This window comes from Salvelinus alpinus, chromosome 22, assembly GCF_045679555.1.
Source record: "Salvelinus alpinus chromosome 22, SLU_Salpinus.1, whole genome shotgun sequence".
Taxonomy (NCBI): domain Eukaryota; kingdom Metazoa; phylum Chordata; class Actinopteri; order Salmoniformes; family Salmonidae; genus Salvelinus; species Salvelinus alpinus.
Genome location: NC_092107.1, coordinates 14,546,933 through 14,570,003, shown reverse-complemented (window position 1 = coordinate 14,570,003; position 23,071 = coordinate 14,546,933). Strand labels below are relative to the sequence as shown.

Genomic DNA, 23,071 nt, shown 5'->3' with positions numbered 1-23,071 from the left:
ATTGTTGCGTATATATAAAATGTTTATTTAAGACACCAAACAGTGCAACAGTTAAAATGTAATTGACATTGTACACATGTAACCAAAAGGTAGCTTCTATAACAAAAAAGTAAAGCATAGACAGAAATTACAACCATAGAACACTAAAAACCAAATGGGAGTTCACTAACAGCACAAGTTTGACTGGAAAAAAATTAAAACGGGCAATTTTAATCTTTGATAGTGAACATGGAGGCACATATTCTGCTTGTTTTGAGTGACGCTGCCTTGCAGTGAGGGCGTGAGGTTGAAGTGTGTTGGCTCAGAGCTCCAGCTTGCCCAGGAAGCGGAGGTTGAGAATCTTCAGCTGGTCATCCAGCTCCATCCTGACGATGCCGTCGTCCCCGTCAATACTCAGTAGGATCCCCGTGGCCTCGCGGTCCTCCCCTAGAATCACCTTCACCTGGAGAGAGGCACCACAGATGACACACCAAGAGCAGCCAGAGCCTTATGAACCCAAAGAACCATGCATCTGTCCACAGAGCTCTGAGTCCAGTGAAGAGGTGCTGTGGTGAGAAGCAGCCTTACCTTGTTGTTCTTAGTTGGGGTGACAGGCTCCAGGTGTTCACTGGAGATGCTCACCACCTTCTCTGTGTCCTGGAGGAAGACGGAGCACATGCCACCCTGAAGAAGGAGAAGACGCATTGGGTCAATGTTGGGAGTACTTGGTTCAGCACGTTCATGTTGTGTTTGACAGAACAAACTTGTCAACATAACACATAGGTAAGAATAGTAAAAGGGGGGAATAAGACAAGATCCCCTAAATGCAACAAAACTCCAACTTGGGGGGGGGGGGGGGGCTCTAATTTAACAATTCTATTGGTTTCTAGCATAATACAAATAATAAGCAATTTAGCAAAAACTTTTATCCAAAGCGACTTAATGCATACATACATTTTACGAATGGGTGGCCCCGGGAATCGAACCCACAACTTGTGGTGGTGCAAGCGCCATGCTCTACCAACTGAGCCATAAAATGCTATTTTGTCCTGCTACAGCGGTAAAAATATGAAAATATAAGCTTATTCCGAATGAAGCGAACTTCCCCACCTCTCCGTCATGGTTTAAACCAGTGACAGTTTCAGGTTGTTTCAGTAATCTCTTTACTCTGCCTCTCTCGTGGTCTTGAGCTTTTGCTAGCAAACTCGGGAGACACAGATGGCTGTATTTCCGTCCCGTGTTTCAGCCCCTTTTCAGGTGTCGACTTTTCTTCTTACAAAAAAAAAGTCAATTTATCAGCATCAATTAATGCAAGTTACAAGAGTGTGTCATTACACTGATGTTTTGTAACATATTTTCTTTCTGTTCAATAAACGTTAGGTGCACTGTTTGGATACTGGAATTATTTTGGAATGGACGAACGTGTGCAGGTAGCCTACTTTTTGAAGTGATTTGTTTGACAGTCAGATGAAAACATGACAGGTTGTGTTCACGTCACATTAAAAAAAGGTAATATATTTTTACCGTTAAAATACATGTCATTACCATTAGGCCCATAAGGCATAAAAAAAATCCCACCCCATTCTGTATGGTTTGTATTGGTTACATCAAATATTTTTTTATTTAACTAGGCAAGTCAGTTAAGAACAAATTCTTATTTTCAATGACGGCCTAGGAACAGCAGGTTAACTGCCTTGTTCAGGGGCAGAACGACAGATTTGTACCTTGTCAGCTCGGGGATTCGAACTTGCATCCTTTCGGTTACTAGTCCAACGATCTAACCACTAGGCTACCTGCCGCCCCATGAGGGACGATACAGCATATACCCCATATTTGGTATATCATTGGTCACGGACGTTACACATATGCAGTGCATTCAGAAAGTATTCAGACCGCTTGACTTTTTCCACATTGTTATGTTACAGCCTTATTCTAAAATTGATTCAATTGTTTTTGTTCCCCTCAATCTACCCAAGATACGACAAACGACAAATGTGTTGCTCCGTCTTGGCAGTGTCTCCTTTCTTCCATCAACAAGCCAAAATGAAGCCGTTACTGTCAGGAATCCAGAGTTCATTTCTACTCAAATGACTCATAGAAATGAACATTTCTATACAACTCTTTTTCCCTAAAAACCAAAGTAATGTTCCCTCCATTTCAATCCAGACAGGAAACTTGGGTAACAAAGTAGAATCTAATCCGTGACAGCCTTTCTTCCCCCCTGTAGCATCTAGGTACGTGGGGGAGTGGTGTGGTCTTTGCTACTCACCGTGACACTGCGGATGACGCCCGTCTGGTTAACCACCTGGCTATCCAGGAAGGTGTCCTTAACGCGCACCAGGATGTCGGTGGTGACCCAGTCGCAGGAGGTCTGGTCGATGTTGGAGCCGGGGGTGTGGGGGTTGTAGCCGCCAGGGGAGGGGGCGCCGGGGGTCATGGGGCTGTAGCCTACCGGGCTGGGGCTCGGACTGGCCTGGGGTGGGACAACAGGAGGAATCAAAAATCAGGGCGATGGAACTTAAAATTTGAAAGTGTCTCACCGATGCATCGTTCCGACAACAGCCAAAACACCACACAGAGAGAAGGTTCGTTGTTGAAGCATGTGTCTATACCAATGGGACAAAAAGGCAACGCTGCTCTCTGATCAGCACTCTCTTTTCAAATCTTACTTTAGACACCTTACCTTAACTTCTTATGGATAGAGGGCAGCATTTTCAGGTTTGGATGAAAAACATGCACAGAGTAAACTTCCTGCTACTCAGTCCCAGTTGCTAATATATGCATATTATTAGTATATTTGGATAGAAAACACTCTGAAGTTTCTAAAACTGTTTGAATGATGTCTGTGAGTATAACAGAACTCATATGGCAGGCAAAAACCCGAGAAAAAATCCAACCAGGAAGTGGGAAATCTGAGGTTGGTCGTTTTTCCAACTCATTCCCTATTGAAGATAGTGGGATATGGGTCATGTTGCACTTCCTAGGGCTTCCACTAGATGTCAACAGTCTTTAGAACCTTGTCTGATGCTTCTACTGTGAGGTGGGGCCGAATGAGAGGGGAATGAGTCAGAGGTCTGGCAGAATGCTTTGAGCTCGTGACACTCGTTCACGTGAGAGCGAGCTCTGTTCCATTTGCTTTTCTGAAGACAAAGGAATTCTCTGGTTGGAACATTACTGAAGATTTATGTTAAAAACATCCTAAAGATTGATTCTATACTTCGTTTGACATGTTTCTACGGACTGTAATATGACTTTGTCTGAACTTTTGCCTGGACCTGCCCGATTGTGTACTGAGTTATTTGGACATAATCGAACAAAAACAAACATTTATTGTGGAACTGGGATTCCTGGGAGTGCATTCTGATGAAGATCAAAGGTAAGTGAATGTTTATAATGTTATTTCTGACTTCTGTTAACTGCACAATATGGCGGATATCTTTTTGTCTTGATTGGGCTCTGAGCGCCATACTCCAATTATTGCATGGTTTGCTTTTTACGTAAAGCTTTTTTGAAATCTGACACAGCGGTTGCATTAAGGAGAAGTATATCTTTAAATCTGTGAATAACACTTGTATCTTTTATCAATGTTTATTATGAGTATTTCTGTGATTTGATGTGGCTCTGTGCAAATTCACAGGATGTTTTGGAGGCAAAGCCAAATGTTAACTGAGGTTTTTGGATATAAATATGAACTTGATCGAACAAAACATACATGTATTGTGTAACATGTTGTTCCGGGAGTGTCATCTGATGAAGAATATCAAAGGTTAGTGATGAATTTTATCAATATTTCTGCTTTTTTTGACTCCTCTCTTTGGTTGGAAAATCGATGTATGCTTTCTGTGACTAGTTGCTGACCAAACATAATGATATGTTCTGATTTCTGTTAATTGAATTTGGCGCCCTGCAATTTCATTGGCTGTTGGCGAGGAACCCCAGTCCTAGACAGGTTAAGGGAGTAATCAGGGTTAGTATTTGGTTACCTTCTTTCCTGTGGAGCCATAAACTGTAAAGAGGAGTGTCTTAAGTAGGATGTATATAAACTGTGATGTCTGACATGTTTAGCTGTCTGTTTTCAGCTGTACAGAACCCTTGGGAAGAATAAACTTGGTTAAAGCTTCTCTAGTGTCCGTGGGTTATTTACTCTGAAAAATAAGAACCTAACAGTGCCAAAGGGCAACAAAGCATCTGGACCACTACAATAGCTGAGGCAGTCAGTAAATAACGAGCATTTTTAAGAGCAACTTCAATAACAATGGTTATGAGAAGCAGCTCGGAGATTAACTTTGCGCCTACGGAGGTTCTGATGAATTTAGCAGATTAGCCTCCAAACGTGTTTCATTGTAAAACTTTTTTTCCCTCTGGCAAGACATGCCCATTGTATAAACCAACAGCACTAAGTCTTACTAGTATGAAAGAATGACAAGGCAACACTTGTCATCACACTGAAAGCTACAACAGCGTATTGCAGCACCCTTAAAGAGAAAGACATATGTCTGGGAAATAATATGAAGTGTGTGGCAGGGCTCGACATTAACGCTTGTCCAGAACATGTACTTTTTTATTTATTTTATAAATAAAATGGACAAGAATATACACTAAGTATACCCAACATTAGGAACACCTTCCTAATATTGAGTTGCGCACCCCCACCTTTAATCTGAGCAGATGCAGTCAGCATTTACAAACTATTTAACCACAAACTGAATTTTTAAAAACCTGTTGTGTCATTTTATGACGCATGTCTTGTTTCAAAGAAGCTTAGCCTAACCAAAACACGACCATAGAAATGCTGAGGGAATTATTTTAGAAACTATTCATGTGTCATTGAAACCAGCATCTCTTATGGTTCTATTGGTGGTTCCACAACTTTTTATAGTCCCGTACCCTTTCAAACATTCAACCTCCAGCAACGTACCCCCTCTAGCACCCATCTTAAATGTTGTTTTTTGCACTCATTGTAAGCCTGCCACACACACTATACAATACATTTATTAAACATAAGAATGAGTGAGTTTGTCCTGGCTCGAGGGAAGAAAAAAAGAGCTCTTATAGGACCAGAGTACAAATAATATAATAATCAATCATTTTGCTCTTTATTTAACCATCTTACATATAAAACCTTATTTGTTCATTGAAATTGTGATTAACTCACCACAGGTTAATGAGAAGGGTGTGCTTGAAAGGATGCACATAACTTTGCAATGTTGGGTTGTATTGGAGTCTGTCATATCATTTTCCACACACAGTCTGTGCCTGTATTTAGTTTTCATGCTAGTGAGGGCCGAGAATCCACTCTCACATAGGTACGTGGTTACAAAGGGTAGTGCTACTACTGCTGGTAGTAGTAGTACTACCAGTAGAGCTGGTATGTGTCGCTTACTGTTTTTGACCATTTATCAATTTTCCAGCAAACGGAATGAGCAGCAGCTACGTTTGGCTACATATGGACCATTAGTGGAATTCCCGCAAGAGAGTAACGGTAATGTGATTGGATGTTAATTATTTGACATGGTGTTGTTATTTCGCTGAACACTAGATGGTTTAATTTTATTTTTGGCAGTGAAATGAGGCTACGCAAGCGAGAAAAAAACCTCACGCAAATGTATATTCCCGTTGGAAAATATAAATGGACTGTTTGAAAATAATATATATATTAGTATTATTTAAATGTGAATCACATTTGTATTTGGCGTACCCATGACGGCATTGCGTACCCCAGTTTGGGAATACCCGTTTCCAATTTAACTTATTTTATTGTCTAGCAGCCAAAGGCACAATCCTGGTGATATTAGTAACCCATGCTAGTTGATGCATCTTTAGATCTCCCCTCTTCATTTCTAACAGATATTTTCCTCTGTCACATGAAAGTGCTTCGGAGTGCGGTGTGCTTTTGAGAGCGGTGTTTTCAAACTAATTGCATTTTTCATTTTGTTTGGGACAAGTGACTTGAGCTATCAGACAAGCAAAATTTTAAATCAACATTAGTCCTACTAAGTGGCAAAAAATGTATGTCAAGCATGGCGGGTTTTACCTGGTATGCCATGGGTGAGGGGGTGGGGTGGTAGCTGGCTGGTGAGTGTGTGTTCTGGTAGCCCACTGGGCTGGGGGCCACCTGATGGTAGCTCTGGGGACTGGGGCTGGGCTGGTACGAGCCCTGTGGGGAGGGGGCAGTGTACGGCGAGTACTGTTCAGTGTTGTACCTGAGGAACACACAGTCAGTGGACTTGGCTAGGACGGAGGGAATCAAACCCACCTTGAGCAGTTGGTCGTCACTGTAAAAGGGGCCTAGAGACATTGAAAAAGACAGCAAACAGACAATGGAAAACCGTGTGTGTGTGTGAGAGACTCACATGGCTGGGGTGCCTGGGGTCTGGGGGTTGTACTGGGGATTGACCTGGGGTGAGGGCACCTCTGGGTAGCCAGGGGTCTGGGGGTTAGGCGTGCCCCCGTAGCCCTGAGGGGACGGCGAGGGCTCGTCATCATAACCAAACTCAAAGTCATCGTCCGCCCTGAAACAAGAGGAACAGGTTAAAGGCCGTTTCCAAAAAGTTATCCTATTAGGGAAACCTATTTTCAGGATCTGTAGAAAGTACAGAAAAATAGCTGTATTAACTTTGACAACTCTTGACCAGGCAAAGACGAACAAACCCTTATCAACCATAGAATGCTGAGGCACTTTCCCACATTTCGTTTTTCCCCCACATGTAGCCTACCTGGACGGTGTGTTGGGGTTGTTGGGGTCCCATGCTCCGCTCTGCCCTGGCGTCCTGCTCCCATCATGCAGCGGAGTCTGCGAGCCGTAGTGAGGTGTACGGCTCCCTGTGGGGAACAAGGATCACCACAATAAGAATAGTTATATTGCAGGTCATAGATATATATTCTGATTGAGGGCCATAGAGGTATTTCCTTGGTGGGGTGTCTCGCTCACCATCATGTAAGGGGGTCTGAGAGCCATACATGGGGGTACGGGAGCCTGTCCCGTACATGGGGGTCTGGGAACCGTACATGGGAGTGCGTCCGTGGGTGGAAGTCATTCCTCCATGCCTCTTGGCTCCCCTGAATGTAACAAAAACAAGTCAACAGTAATTAACACTCTAAAAAGGTGAACTATTGCATTAATATCACTGTGTTCACAATATATCATTGTAATAGATCCCTGATGATGTGAACGAACATTGTGGTGAGACGCTGTCGGTCCACAGAGATGATCTGGCCTGTCGAGTGCAGCTCTATTCTGGCTGTCGACTCGGTGGCATCCTTCACCACTCCAATGTACCCTGGGAAATAATGGCAAGAACAAAAGATTCCCTATTGAGAATGATCCAAGTGTTGAAAGTACAACACCCATGGTGCAACAGCATCTTCTGCTAAATGTGTTTATTGTCCATTCTATGGCAGAGGACAACCCTATCTGGTTCACATGTGACCTGGTTTGGTCCTTTTTCTGCGTTCATAGCAAGTGGGGAAACTCAGAAAATCCTACTTGTGTGCATTCGCATGCCTTGAACTCATTGAGAACGCAGATTGGCTAATGGCAAACAAGCTGGGTTAACAATAAACAAAAAATACAGCTATTAAAGTTGCAAAAAAATTATAGTGTTCAAAAACAGATGTTTCTTTGTAAATAATGTTTTGCTGTTGCATTTAAGTGTCAAAAATGGTGTTATTGAGATCATTTCAATAGTATACGACATCAGATTTTAGCATGTGAGAGAAGTAAGAGCTTGGAGATGATAGATGAGTTTCCCACTAGTAATTACCAGCTGGAGGAGCATTCAAGTAGATTTCTCCCAGTCGTATGCTGATATTTACACATTTCTGAGATGTTATGAACGCAGCATTACCCTTGTATGGTCCCTGGGAGATGCGGACGGTCTGTCCAATCAGGTCGTTGTCCCTCCTGCCCCGGCCACGCCCCATTTGTCCACCTCCTCCACCTCCCCTCTGCTGCTGGCCTGAAGGAGAGGACAGGAGTTGTGTAATGCCTGTGGTCTGATAATTGTTATTTAGTGTTGCATCCTGCACTAAGCAACTGTTCGCTAATGTCTAAAAATCAACAAAAGGCAGTGTAATACACAGTTTATAGTGAGAGTGGGATTATGACCACATGCTCTCTGTGAGCTGTACTCCACTCACCACCACCACCTGGATGCATGGGGCTGCTGATACTTGGACTCCTAGGAGCGAAGCCTCCCACGGTGAAGTTGGTGACGTCTCGAGGCTATAGCCAAAGAATGGAAGAATAAAAATGTCAACAACAGCTCTGATGGTTCCCACTGGAGAAGGTTAAGAGGTGATGGCATAGATGGAAGACTTGAAAGTGATGTGATGTGGTGAGAGCTAAATGGGAGACTGACCTTGGAGCCCCCGGCTAGCACCATGTGGCGTGTCTTGCAGACGAACATGCCCCCGTTCTCCACCAGCTTTTTACAGTGCAGGAAGGCAAAGCCGCGGAAAATGTGGTGGATCTCTCCCTCACGCCCCTGGCAAACAAACCACACATATGCTAACAACCTATACATGCTTATCGCACCTTTGGCAAACAGAAAAACAGCTAGAGATAAGCAATATGGCCTAAAACTCAACACAGTCCCATTTTGTGCATGAAAATAAAGTAACAGTCCAAAGTTTGGACACACTTACACATTCAAGGGTTTTTCTTTATTTTTTACATTGTAGAATAATAGTGAAGACATCAAAACTATGAACACATACGGAATCATGTAGTAACCAAAAGTGTTAAATTAAAATATATTTTAGCGATGCACCGGCGTTAAACTAGACATCGGGCCGATACCGATGTTGGCATTTTTAGCTAATGTCAGCCGATTCCGATATGTTCACCGATATATCATGTATCCCTAATACACTGCTCAAAAAAATAAAGGGAACACTAAAATAACACATCCTAGATCTGAATGAACTATTCTTATTAAATACTTTTTTCTTTACATAGTTGAATGTGCTGACAACAAAAATCACACAAAAATGATCAATGGAAATCAAATTTATCAACCCATGGAGGTCTGGATTTGGAGTCACACTCAAAATTAAAGTGGAAAACCACACTACAGGCTGATCCAACTTTGATGTAATGTCCTTAAAACAAGTCAAAATGAGGCTCAGTAGTGTGTGTGGCCTCCACGTGCCTGTATGACCTCCCTACAACGCCTGGGCATGCTCCTGATGAGGTGGCGGATGGTCTCCTGAGGGATCTCCTCCCAGACCTGGACTAAAGCATCCGCCAACTCCTGGACAGTCTGTGGTGCAACGTGGCGTTGGTGGATGGAGCGAGACATGATGTCCCAGATGTGCTCAATTGGATTCAGGTCTGGGGAACGGGCGGGCCAGTCCATAGCATCAATGCCTTCCTCTTGCAGGAACTGCTGACACACTCCAGCCACATGAGGTCTAGCATTGTCTTGCATTAGGAGGAACCCAGGGCCAACCGCACCAGCATATGGTCTCACAAGGGGTCTGAGGATCTCATCTCGGTACCTAATGGCAGTCAGGCTACCTCGGGCTGTGCGGCCCCCCAAAGAAATGCCACCCCACACCATGACTGACCCACCGCCAAACCGGTCATGCTGGAGGATGTTGCAGGCAGCAGAACGTTCTCCATGGCGTCTCCAGACTGTCACATGTTCTCAGTGTGAACCTGCTTTCATCTGTGTGAGGGGCACAGGGCGCCAGTGGCGAATTTGCCAATCTTGGTGTTCTCTGGCAAATGCCAAACGTCCTGCACGGTGTTGGGCTGTAAGCACAACATCGGGCCCTCATACCACCCTCATGGAGTCTGTTTCTGACCGTTTGAGCAGACACATGCACATTTGTGGCCTGCTGGAGGTCATTTTGCAGGGCTCTGGCAGTGCTCCTCCTGCTCCTTCTTGCACAAAGGCGGAGGTAGCGGTCCTGCTGCTGGGTTGTTGCCCTCCTACGGCCTCCTCCACGTCTCCTGATGTACTGGCCTGTCTCCTGGTAGCGCCTCCATGCTCTGGACACTACGCTGACAGACACAGCAAACCTTCTTGCCACAGCTCGCATTGATGTTCCATCCTGGATGAGCTGCACTACCTGAGCCACTTGTGTGGGTTGTAGACTCCGTCTCATGCTACCACTAGAGTGAAAGCACCGCCAGCATTCAAAAGTGACCAAAACATCAGCCAGGAAGCATAGGAACTGAGAAGTGGTCTGTGGTCACCACCTGCAGAACCACTCCTTTATTGGGGGTGTCTTGCTAATTGCCTATAATTTCCACCTGTTGTCTATTCCATTTGCACAACAGCATGTGAAATTTATTGTCAATCAGTGTTGCTTCCTAAGTAGACAGTTTGATTTCACAGAAGTGTGATTGACTTGGAGTTACATTGTGTTGTTTAAGTGTTCCCTTTATTTTTTTGAGCAGTGTATATTTGAGATTCTTCAAAGTAGCCACCCTTTGCCTTGATGACAGCTTTGCACACTCTTGGCATTCTCGCACCCCCCACCAAAAAAACCTAGAATGAGTAGGTGTGCCCAAACTTTTGACTGGTACTGTACGTCAAAGCTCTTCAAGCCGACTTACCAATTTTGTCAATGAGGACTCGAGTCCAGACACTGGCTTTGAAAGTAGTCACCAAACCTAGATGGAGGCCTATAGTAGAGCCCTAGACAATTGTTTTGTTTGTTGCCTAATTCCATTTACTTTTCCTTCAACGTTTTGTTTTTCCTGGTTTCAGATGCCATTTTTGTCTCAAAATCCCTTTAAAAACAACATTGTAATGTTCTAAGTCCACAACAAGGCTTAAATGAAATCAGGAGACCACGTTTGAGGTCTGGGAAAAATCTAAGGAATTTTCATTTTTGGGTGTAGATCCCCTTAAAATTTAAGTGTATACCAGCAAGAGACTTGTTCGGTTAGCAGTGTTTCAATAGCGCAAATGTGATTGCAGAGTTTGCTAAACAAATCGCCACTGGATTGATGCAAATCATGATAATCATGATTATTCTGCTAGGTAGGCTACTTTGTAGTTAACATTTAAATTGAGAAGGTTTTTTGGAAAGCCTTTCCATCTACCAGAAGATAGCGATGATGCCTAACGGCTACACGAAGTGGTAGACAAATGCGCACACAGCCCGAGGCAATTCCACGTTGTCTCTTCAGAAAGTTGAAGGAAACTAAGAATCACTTATGCATTTTGTTCTTGATTATGATCATCTTAGGCAAATGAATAAATGATCTAATAAGTTCAACACATTTAGTTGATTTCCGATTAAATGTAATACATTTTTGAATATTGTTTAATTCCGTGATTCCTGTCCACATAGCAGATTTTATAGGGTCCTACTAAAGCTGGAGTTGAGAAATACATTTATGAGTTTAGACCTATAGAAAGCAGAACTGTGGTGAATCTTACCGAGTGTTGCCCGTCGATGACCTTGACGATGTCTTTGACGTGAATGTTGTTCTGCTCAGAGTCCAGCGCCACAGCAAAGCGGTTGTCTTTCCGCCGATTCACTGCCTGGTGACGCACCGTCAGCACCTTGCCGTGCATGTTGAGGACCTGGGGAGAAGAGGAATACACGTGAGCACTATAGGAATGCTCAGGGATTTACTGCCACAATTTAATAGACATTACACTATGCGCCAATTTTAAAATTTAGCAAAATCACTCAAGTTCCCATTTCAAGAACAGATGGCAGACAAAACATCTCTCCAGCAGGAACACAACCACGACTCCAAGCCCACACCCAATATCTTATAAAATAACATTTATTTTGTCCTGATCTGAACCTGATCATTTAAGTGGAAATGTATTTTGCAGAAGAGTAATATGAGTACCAACCTGGAATGTCTCTCTCTCCAGCCTGACAATAACTCCCACGGTCTGGGGGTCCAGTTGGACCAGCTCCCCCCATTCGTGCTGGCCCCCGGCATCTACCCCTGACGCCGTCTCAGAGCACAGCTGCAAGTCCCGGGGCAGGACCTTCAACTGCAGAGCACACACACACACACACACACACACACACACACACACACACACACACACACACACACACACACACACACACACACACACACACACACACACACACACACACACACACACACCCCGTAACATCGATAATGGTTCACTGAAGTTAGGTAGGAATTATGCAAAATATCATTTAAAAAAAGAAAAAATTATTGATGTCCCAGTTGAATAATGTGACGTTGCTTACCTCGTGCATGGTGAGGTCAGAGAAGAGGATGACAAAGTTATCCTCCACGCGTACGATGAGGCCTGTGTCGCCCTCGTAGCGGCCTGCTATCACCTTGACGTGGTCACCCATACGGAAGTACTTCCTCAATTCATGGGCCGGGAACTCCAGTGGATCCTGCACACAGACCAGACATCAATAGCAAACCATTATTTTGTATCAGTGCCAATGAGAAAGAACAAACACAGTGGGAATGTCTGGCCGCCTCATGTGAACGTTTTGATCCCGTAATTCTATCCGTCCCACATTTTTGGGAAGCTCAATTTCTTCATCATGCTGTAATGGGAGTTAGTTCTATAAATTCCAGTTTTTGTGGCTTGACTAATAACTAACCACATTATTCCTACGCAAACAAGAATCTGGTTTGTGATCGCTTGACCCCGGGTCATTCAGTGTCTATGGGTTGTATTCTACCACTCCCATATTTTTTGGGAAGTATTGAAAGGGACAATCCCACATTTTTGGGAAGCATGATTAAGTAGTCTATTCATGACTACACACAGCCCGATGCTTTCTTCATGCTGTGATGAATCGTGTTCCATTTGCAGGCTATTTGACTTGGCTGAGCCAGAATCTGGCTTGACAGCCAATTAAATTCAGCCTGCGGTGGATTTAGTAAAAGATAAAGAGCTTGTCTATAGTCAACTGAATGCACCGCTTAGCACATAGAACTGCAGTTACACAAGTAACATCCGATGTCCGCTATTAGCAGATTTTGGCTCTAGCTTTTGAAAGGTTGGAGGAACTCGGGAAGACATGCGTTTGGTTTTCCTCTACGACACAAGCCGCGCAGGACACTTTAGAAGGGACTGTGACAAAACTGCAATTGAAAGCAATGCAGATTACCTTTTTATACACACAGTTATTACCTGATGAGCTTCCATAATGTTTTGCTGAAATTTGCTAAATCTTTGATGCTTTTCAGTCACTTTGAGATGCAAATAAAAACGTACACCTTTCCAATATTAAAGTCATTTCACATATGTTCTTATTATCTGTATAAACAGAAACGTGGCTGCAGTTTGTAATCAGTGCTAGAACGGCTATAAAGGCCATAAAATGGAAAATAAAAAAATGATCCACATTGGTACATCTCTATAAATGATAATTTTGGATTGAAAACCAAATCCAGGCTACACTTGAACGTCTAAAACCAGATCGAACGCCTAAAACCAGATCGAAAGTATGCAGAAATAACAGAAACAATGGAAATAACTGCCCTGTTTCTGGCCCGCAAATTGATGCACCGATTTTGATAAATATCATTCCAAAAACACACACAAAATAAAATCATCCCTATGTTGATTGCCCACCCCTGGTTTACTGGTAGTTCTCATTGAAATTCCAATTTGTTTGGCTAGACAAATAAATAACAACACGTCATTCCAATGCAAACAAGAATCTGGTTCGTAACGGCTTGACCCAGGGTCAATGTCTTTGGCTTGTTTTTAACAACAAGTAGACGGAATATCTTACTTTAGGGCCTGAGAATATCTGAACAAAATTCTACCGAAAACCAGCAGAACATTATGTACCGTTTTGACAATTCTAACCTGTGTGAACCTGTTTCCACACAATTTGACTTTAGGCCCAACTCTAGTAGGACAAATCTGAAATGTCCTCCCAAATGTCTGCTTCGCGCTTGTAATTACCTTCAGGTCCTCATGCTTGGGCATGATGGTGATCTTGTTGCCATCCACACTCAGGATCTTGCCCTGCAAGTTGATCAGCTCCCCTTCACACACCTCCACATTGTCCCCGGCCTGGAGGTTGTGCTCACGCTCCTTACCTGTGGTCACACAACAAGACATGCCTCTTACAAAAGCAGATACACGTAAATGAAAACCAGAAAGTAAATACCAAATCTCATATATCCTGAGTATGCTTTAGAAGTGGCTGTTACCTGCGGTTTCAGTCACCACCTCCAGATCAATGCCTTCTGGCTGGTCCTCAAACTTCTCCAGCTCTGACAGAGTGGGTTTCACGCCTTCAGTGATCTATAGATCACAATAAAGAGACTGAGCCATGGGTACAGATAACTAAGAACACTTTTCAGCCCCGTTTTTCACGATAGGGCTTTCAACAAATGGTTAATAAAAACAGTGGTATTGAGGCAACGTGGTCGTCTTACCACAGCCGACATGGCAAAGCTCTTGAAGAGGAACCCTTTACGGCTGTAGCGGTTAGCTTCAAATATCATGAAGTCTCCATCGTGGCTGACATCCCCACCAAGTGACCTGGAAGAAAACACCATCAGGTAGTAATTGAGGCTGCGATCTTATCTATTTAGGACAGTGTAATCAAATCCCCAATAATGATAGTCTTCAGGACATGTTTCATTGTACCTGATCTTTTCTGCATCGAAGAGTCTCTGGGCTGGTCTCTTGAACTTCTTCCGCTTTGCAAACCAGTCTTTCTGGGAGACAGACAACAGGAAGAGTGTCAGGGGATATCAAAGTTGAGGGTGGTGAGTAGCCCATGACAACAGAGTGCTGCCGTTGCTTACCATGCTCATGCGGGCCTTAATTCTGTCCAAATCTATCCTGGGAATCATCTTCAGTGATATCGTGTTCTGACTGGGCTCCACATAGTCCACCTAAAGGAGGAGAATACATGTACGTTCCAAGAATATGGTAAGGATATTTACCTTTGTCTTCAAAATACATTTTAATCAGTCTTCACAAGTGTTGATTTCCACAATGTGTTTCAAGCATACCTGGGCAATGTCATCTTTGTAGAGGCCTCTCTTGAGTCGGACCCAGGACTTGGGCTTGAGGTTGGTCACCTCTTTGACCACCTTGAGGACGTCTGTCATCTCCTTGATGGGAACCATCTGCTGGTTCCAGAAGCCCATCCTCAGGTTGCCTATTCCGTCAATTGCAGCCTTGACGTGAGTCTGCTTGTACGACTCCACATAGATGTAACCTTTGACATGTTCGGGAGCCACTACCGACTTGATTTGGAGGGGCTGTGTAGAAATGGTGTATAGGAAAATGTTTCACAGGTTGTCAAAGCACCTTAATTTTTTTTTTTTTTTTTTACATATATAATCGCCAAGAGATATACAGGCTAGCAAGAGATCCATCATATAAAACACTAAATGCAAACATTAGCATCTTATTACATAGAACATTTCAAATCAAATCTTATTAGGTCACATGCACCGAATACAACAGGTGTAGACCTTACATACTTACGAGCCCCTAACCAACAGTGGAGTTTCAAAAAATACGGATAAGAATAAGAGATAAAAGTAACAAGTAATTAAAAATAACAATATATATACACAGGGGGGTGCCTGTACAGAGTTAATGTGCGGGGGCACCGGTTAGTTGAGGTAGCATGTACATGTAGGTCTGGGTAGCAATTTGACTAGACGTTCAGGAGTCTTATGGCTTGGGGGTAGAAGCTGTGAATGCAGAAAATGAGGGCGGGGACCTACCGTGTCTGTGAATTGATAGGCAATGAATTTCCTCATTAATGCAATGGCAGTTGCTCTCTCTTCTCCAATCTGTAATGACAAAATGCATGACATAGGCGAAATTACTTTTTTGAACTGTTTTTATTGTGTGCTGAACTTTAGGATGTCTACACAAAAATATAAGCTCCATACCTTACACTTGACCGTCCATAGATTAGGATCCCTTTCAAAAAGAAAATACCAAGAACATTGAGAATATGTTCTATATATATATATATTATTGGATTGTTGTAGTGCACTAAAAATGCACTAAAAATCCATTCCCCATCTTGGTGAAGGTGATACATACTTGACGCCAGGGAGTAGCTGCTGCTGGGTGATGTCATCAGACAGTTCCTCAGAACCCCCAGGAAAACTAGAGGGAAATCAAAAACCAAAATTTCAGTCAAAGGGATAACCGGTAAAATCAATGTTGAAACTAAAATTAACAGATTACTACTGTGAAAATACTCACTCATTTCCTGATTGCTTGGCATATTTCCTCATGTAATATTCACCCAAGGCCTCTTCTCTGGAATCTCTGAAATATCCAAACATTCAAATGTCAGACTTCAAGAACACAGCTTTGCATAGTAACAACTGGAATATTAATGGAAAGAAGCCTAGCCATTCTTAGCCCATAAGAACACATTACCTCCAGAGGTTCTGCAGCCTGCGGGAGCCAGAGTTGTCCTCATCCAGGACCACATGGTCAATGTTGGACACTGAAGAGTAAAGCAGACTCAGTAAGCACAGTACAGTCACACAAAAAACTATTTAATGTATAAGATTGAATGTAAAAGTTATCAGTTCAAACAAGTGGTCCTTTAAAGAACCTATCTGTGTACACCTATGTCTAGCCCCAAGTGGTAGGTAGGTCTTTTTCATATTGGAAGAAGTAAAACACTTACCCTCAGCTTCCTCTGCTCCGGGCCAGGCAGGTTAAGGTAGAGGGAGGAAGACACATTAAGAGCCAAATGAGATTGTCATACACACACAGCAAAGAGTGGCAGGGGCACAGACAGGAACAAATGAAAGGGAAAAAAGTAACATTAATGATGGTAAAAAACCCAATGGCTCATGAGACCATGGATGATTGTAATGTGGGTAATTGTAATGTGGATGCTTATGAGTCTTTGTGATATGGCTGATTGATGTGCCAAAAAAAGCTTAAACAATATCAGTTAGCTAAATCACACATATTAGCCTTCTTCTAGCGGGTAGCATTTCAGGCAAATGGTCACACTTGGTTCACGTAAGTGCCTAGAATCCCATGGTCTGATTATTTACTACAGATAAGGTTGTATATTTCGGGGAATACTCAGAGGTGGAAACTTTCCGTGGGAATTAACAGGAATATATGAAAATGAATATTAATTCAATTTAAATGTAGATGTTTTTTGCATTGGATATATTTACCATATGGAGACAGAAACAAACATTTTACCTTATCATAAGTAGACAAATTGCAAATAATGAAATCCTTCCAATAGAAATAAAAACTATTTAGTTATGAATTGAACTTTAATTAAATGAGTTGACTCATCACGAGATGATTTTACTGAAGAACAAAAGAGAATATTGAATGAATCATCGGATCTCTGTAAAATTATAGTTTCTAGACTAAAGCTTTGGTTTTCTTCCTCTCAGGCTTCCATGTCTTCTCCCCGGACCTCATCAAAGTCCACCTCTTGAAGATCAGACTCTTGAGGCCTCATCTTCACTGTCACTTTCCAACCGTGTTGAGGATGGCTCGTTGTCAGGCTCAAAAAGCCTCAAATTTGCCCAGGTGGGCACCAATTTTTCAACCCTTGCATTGGTCAACATGTTGTGTGTTCCCAAACAAGAACCAGTTGCGCTGAGGCGGCTGATGTTGGTGGGATTTGGAGGATGATGGAGGCAACAGGGGAAAGAGCCTCAGATACACAAAGTCCCTTCCACCAGGTGGCTGATGAGATATGTTGGCACAACGGCCATATTGCATCTCCATCCCAAAGCCCTTGCTTGGACGTGTACTTCGCCAGACTGCCAAGAACCTTGCCCTCATCTAGGCCAAGGTGGCGAGACATGGTAGTGATGAGACCATAGGCCTTGTTGATCTCTGCGTCAGACAGGATGCTCTTGCCAGCATACTTGGGGTCCAACATATACGCTACAGCATGCATGGGCTTCAGGCAGAAGTCTTCATGCTTTTTGATGCATTTCAGAACTGCAGTTTCCTCTGCTTGGAGCAACAGTGAAGTGGGCAGGGCAGTACGAATTTCTTCTCTTACATCTGCAAGCGGAGTCTTAACATCAGACAGGATGGCATTGTCTCCCTCAATCCGTGCAATGGCTACTGCTATAGGTGTCAGGAGTTTCAGGCTGCTTACCACTCTCTCCCAAAATACATCATCCAGGAGGATCCTCTTGATGGGGCAGTCCATATCGGCAGACTATGATATGGCCATTTCTTGGAGACTTTTTCCCCTCCAGAAGACTGTCAAACATGACAACACCACCCCAACGGGTGTTGCTGGGCAGCTTCAATGTGATGCTCTTATTCTTCTCACTTTGCTTGGTGAGGTAGATTGCTGCTATAACTTGTTGACCCTTCACATACCCAACCATTTCCTTGGCTCTCTTGTAGAGTGTATCCATTGTTTTCAGTGCCATGATGTCCTTGAGGAGCAGATTCAATGCATGTCTGTCACCAGTGCAAATACCTTCTGTGGTCCAAGGTCATTGATGACTGCCTTCAGCTCATCTGCAATGTAGAGACCGGTGTGTCTGTTGTCCATTGTGTCTGTGCTCTTGTAAAATACTGGTTGAGGGGTGGAGATGTAGTTAATTATTGCTTGCCCATGAACATTCGACCACCAACCAGAGATGATTGCAATACAGTCTGCGTTCTCTATGATTTGCTTGACCTTCACTTGACCTCTGTATCCAGCAAAAGAGTAGATAAAGCATGTCTAGTTGAAGGGGTGTATGCTGGGTGAAGAACATTCAGAAATGTCTTGCAATACACATTGCCTGTGAGCAGAGATGAACCAGTTGCATACACAGCTCGAGCAAGACATTCATCAGCATTTCTCTGACTACGTTCCTCCATTGAGTCAAAAAAACATTTGATTCCAGGAGGACCATGAGCTGTTGCTATCGATATGGTGTCTGATTCATCATTTTCACCTTGAATAGAAGTAGAGGGACTTTTGTCAGAGGTTGCTTGTTGTGAGCACTGAGGGAACTTTAGGCATTTGGCCAGATGATTCTGCATCTTTGTTGCATTCTTCACATTTGATTTGGCACAGTATTTGCAAAAGTACACAGCTTTTACTTCTATATTGGCTGCAGTGAAATGTCATCACACATCAGATAGTGCCCGTGGCATTTTCCTGTAAAGATTAGAAAACAAATGAGTAAAAAGATTGGGCCCTGTTGTTGGGCCCTGTTGGATCGGAGTGTGAGGGCTAGGGCAAAAATCCCAGGCTTAACTTCCCATGGAAAATTTCCGACCCTTTGCATCCCTACTGCTAAGTCATAACTCTGCCGGTGTCAGGTTAACATACCATTCAACAACATTTCTACAATATTTTCCTGACTAGTAAATAGGTCACAGCTGTCAAATACAATATACTAATATATTACCTCATACAGGTAGCCTCAGTTATTATAGGAGATCCCAATAATGTATTTGCCATCAGTGCTCCTTTAGATAGAAGTGGAGCAGTATGAAAATGTGGGTGGAGTTATAACAGAATGTGACTTATTGAATGAGAGATAACCAATCCATTTAATTAGATGCAAGGAAAACAGACAGCAGAAAATCTGGAATTGATTTACCGTTAACTGAAGGAGGCATGCACAAGAAAAGGAATTATTAGCACAGGAAGAACACAGTCAACACTCACATATACTCATTTTGGCTTAGATTTGTTGATTGTATTTGTAATGCTTCCCATCCCTTCCTGAAACCAAACAATACTACAGACAAATCCATCATGCCTAAGCATCTGCACACCACCCATAGGAAAGTCATTTTCTAATAATTAAAAATTCAACAAAGTTCATGAACTCAGTCCTCATCAACAGACAACTGCCCCAACATTGTTCATATAGAACTCCCTCTCAGGTATTAGATATCCTCAAACATGGCCCCATGTGTGACCTTACCTTTCTCCAAAATATCCTCAGCGCCTTCCTCCCACGGGTCTTCGTCTTCATACTCATCATCCACATCTAAACAAAACCAGAGGGATAAGTAAAGTTTCTTTCAGATACATTAAAACTAAAACGTTTTGGTGAGCAAGAACATGTTGACAACTATTCTACACTGCAATGGTATTATTAGAGTCTAGATTTGTCTTACCAGCTTCATCTAAGATGAAACCTCCATGCCTTGGTTTCTTTCTGGGACGGTCATCATCATCCTCTTCCTCCTCTTCATCATACTCCTCATCTGCCAAGTCTTCCCCTTCCTCTTCTGCTGCCTTATCACTGCCAGATAAACTTGCCTGCCCATCTTCCTATATAGGGGAAAACATTCAAACCACTCACAAGTTATGTCAATGCAGTAAAACGTGCAATGTCAATTTGGAGACAGTCTAGGTTTGTTAGCATCAATTCTGATACAGTAGCAAATTGAGGGCCATGCATGCACAGGTGCATCTGTTCCACCACCTACCCATTCACACAGTGCAAGGCTTTATGTTGTTAGTTAGCATGCAGACATTAGCCAGAGCCTTGTTAGGTAGCTTACCTCTGCCTCATTTTTATCCACCTCCTCGGCTTCGCTGCTTTGGTCACTCTGGTTGTCAGAGAAGTCGCTGTCCTCACTGTCCGACATTCTTGGAGCCGAGGTCTCCTCCAAAGAGACTGAGTTGAAAAGCACAATGATTTTAGTTTTCTAACTAACGTTAACTGTTAACTTAGTTCAGACATTCGTTGCTTGGGTGAGACTGAAAACTAAATGCTATCTAACACTGACTGTATTACTAGCTACAGTAGCTACCCAAAAAGCTGGAGATAATATGTTTCAGCATAATACGCTGAGCTACGTTATTCTCTAACAATGTACATTAGTTAGTTGGCTTATTACGATAATGTAACCACCGAAACCATGCAGAGAATGTACAATGTTGATAGCTAAAAGCGAAGGCAATGCCTAGTATAGTAAGTTAGTAGCCTCAGGATCATGCGAGCCAGCTAGGAAGCTAACGTTAAGCTAGCAAACAACCCGAATTTACAATAATATTTTGATAAATACATTCCAAGCATAGCTAACGGTATATCTTACCTTTCTAAAACACGTGTCTTGGTTTAGACTTAACTAAAAGTTTTAAAAAATATATGCTAGATATTTGTTTTGTCACTTCCACTTCCTTCGATACACAGAATAACGAAAGCAAAGAACCACATTCTCGCGATGGTTTGAAATAATTGTTAAAGTGGTGCAGTCTCATTAAATATGTTTATATCTGTGGTCTCATATCCCAAACAGCACACATTATTTCTGGCTGTAATAATAATGGCGAAGATGGCGGCCCCCATATACTTACCACAAACGCCTCATTTGCTAAATTCGCCATTTGTACAGTGCTCTCCTGAACTTTTTTTGTATTGTCATTATAATTCACCTGATCCCAATTCTAGCTCCAATATTGCATCAATTTGAAAAAAACTAAAAAGTAGATTGTGCTGATTTATAGGCACATTGAACCATAGTTTAAGTATGTGTATAGATAGTGCTCAAAGGAATAAATCATATCGGAATTCCTCCATCTTTATGCACCATAGCGACTTGAGATACTAGTATTTGACTCTATGCTTACCAACTGTTTAAAAAAACGTTTTTGTGGTATCATGTTGTTGTTTTCTTTTTCCACATAGCCTAGTGATACTATATAAAAAGAGGTACACCAAACATTAGGTAGTCTAGGCCTACTACTAGTGATGGGGGAAAAATCGATATTACAATGTTTTATTTATTTTAAATTCTTGCTAGGTAGCTTTAGCTAGCACCAGTCGGCTGTACCTGCACCCAAACTGGTATTTTTTGTCCTATAGCTTGTTCTCCATCTTCTTTTTAAATAGTGAACCAACATGATTTCAGCACTTTTATTTCCATGACTAGCTAGTTTCCTTCCAATTGTTGACAGATTTTCATGCAAGTATTCAAAAATCTGCATAAAGAAAATATACGCATTTTCCCCAACAGTGGTGTTTCCACCAAGACTTGTTGCAGAGAAAAATCTGTAGATAAATCATTGAGTGATGATATTGTGCACACAAAATGTACTTTTTCGCTTCAATGTGTTTCCATCACATTTTCAACTCCACTGACAGTTTTGTTTAAAAGACAGTTGCAATAAATAGCAAATGTGCCTACTCTGGTCTTGGGACATAAACCATAGCAACAACTCGCAGATACAGTGTGGTTAGGCTCTGCTGGTAGGCTATATAAATCTACATGATGAGATTATTATGGATAAGAGCGAAAAAAAAATTAAATAATTGTCAACATGATGAGATTATTATAGAGAAGAACAAAAATATTTGTATTTGTCAAACGGTAGTAAAGCATCGATCATCATGTCACCAGAATAAGACCCTCGATATTCACCACCCTGTGAAGTATATCATCATGTATAACTTATTATAGCCTAATAAACAAAAAGATCCCTCCATGTCAAACGAACAAAGGCATTTATAAAATTGTCCCTTAAATCCCTGTTTCCATCACAGGTGTCAATATTTTATTTTCATACAGTATGACTTAACTCAAGCATAAAAACTGTGGATGGAAACGTGGTTAGTGAGCGAGATCGTTTTTATTTGTCAAATGGCAGTCAAGCATCGATCATCATGTCACCAGAATAAGACCCTGTGAAGTTCATCATAACATAGGGCCTCTTTCATCTGTATCCTAATCTGTATCCTAACTGCATGCTTTCACAAGTCATAGCGAAAGGACCACACAACATATCATATGCGACTCCCAAGTTTACTTCAATATGAGGGTTATTATAGCAATATTGTGCATAAAGGCTTTTCCGGGTTCTATTGACATTTTTCGAATAACACAGCAAACATATAGTTAGCAAAATGTTTGGAACATCAAATTACAATACAATCTCAGTATTAAATCGCAATACATATAGCATCGTGAGAATCGCAATACATATCATCAGTGGCGATTTTTGCATGTAAATATTGGTGGGGCAAACTCCCAATTTTTGGGGGTTGATGCATGTCAGCAAAGCCACTACAGAACACAACACAACACTAAACAATACATTAATTGAACTATAACGGTGACAAACGGTGCCCACAAACTGTTTGGCCCTACATAAAGCTGTCCCAACAGCAGAGCTTTCTTTTCAGCACCATGGAGTGAATCCTTACCAC

The 23,071-nt window shown here is 42.3% G+C and overlaps 1 protein-coding gene across 1 annotated transcript; it reads right to left on the bottom strand.

The window, feature by feature from the left end:
• Positions 1–4: 4 nt before the first annotated feature.
• LOC139549072 (transcription elongation factor SPT5-like) lies at positions 5–21,134 on the bottom strand. The gene is made up of 30 exons (XM_071359181.1): positions 20,961–21,134; positions 20,424–20,539; positions 20,034–20,190; positions 19,838–19,903; positions 16,594–16,605; positions 16,338–16,407; positions 16,158–16,223; positions 15,993–16,058; positions 15,836–15,866; positions 15,665–15,733; positions 14,939–15,190; positions 14,729–14,818; positions 14,568–14,638; positions 14,354–14,459; positions 14,126–14,219; positions 13,875–14,011; positions 12,184–12,339; positions 11,808–11,954; positions 11,379–11,525; positions 8,340–8,465; positions 8,119–8,203; positions 7,827–7,937; positions 7,157–7,259; positions 6,911–7,038; positions 6,696–6,801; positions 6,333–6,491; positions 6,014–6,182; positions 2,249–2,452; positions 568–663; positions 5–442 (listed from the first exon to the last, which is right to left on the bottom strand). Exons 2-30 carry the CDS (start codon positions 20,508–20,510, stop codon positions 302–304), a joined length of 3,252 nt encoding a protein of 1,083 aa, XP_071215282.1. The 5' UTR covers positions 20,511–20,539; positions 20,961–21,134; the 3' UTR covers positions 5–301.
• Positions 21,135–23,071: the final 1,937 nt, after the last annotated feature.

Coding starts and splice junctions, on each gene's coding strand:
- LOC139549072 (XM_071359181.1), bottom strand. CDS start 20,510: ATGTCGGACAGTGAGGACAGCGACTTCTCTGACAACCAGAGTGACCAA. Junction 11,526..11,807: donor TGGAGAGAGAGACATTCCAG/GTTGGTACTCAT, acceptor TCTTCTCCCCAG/GTCCTCAACATGCACGGCAA. Junction 6,492..6,695: donor AACCCCAACACACCGTCCAG/GTAGGCTACATG, acceptor CTCTTGTTTCAG/GGCGGACGATGACTTTGAGT.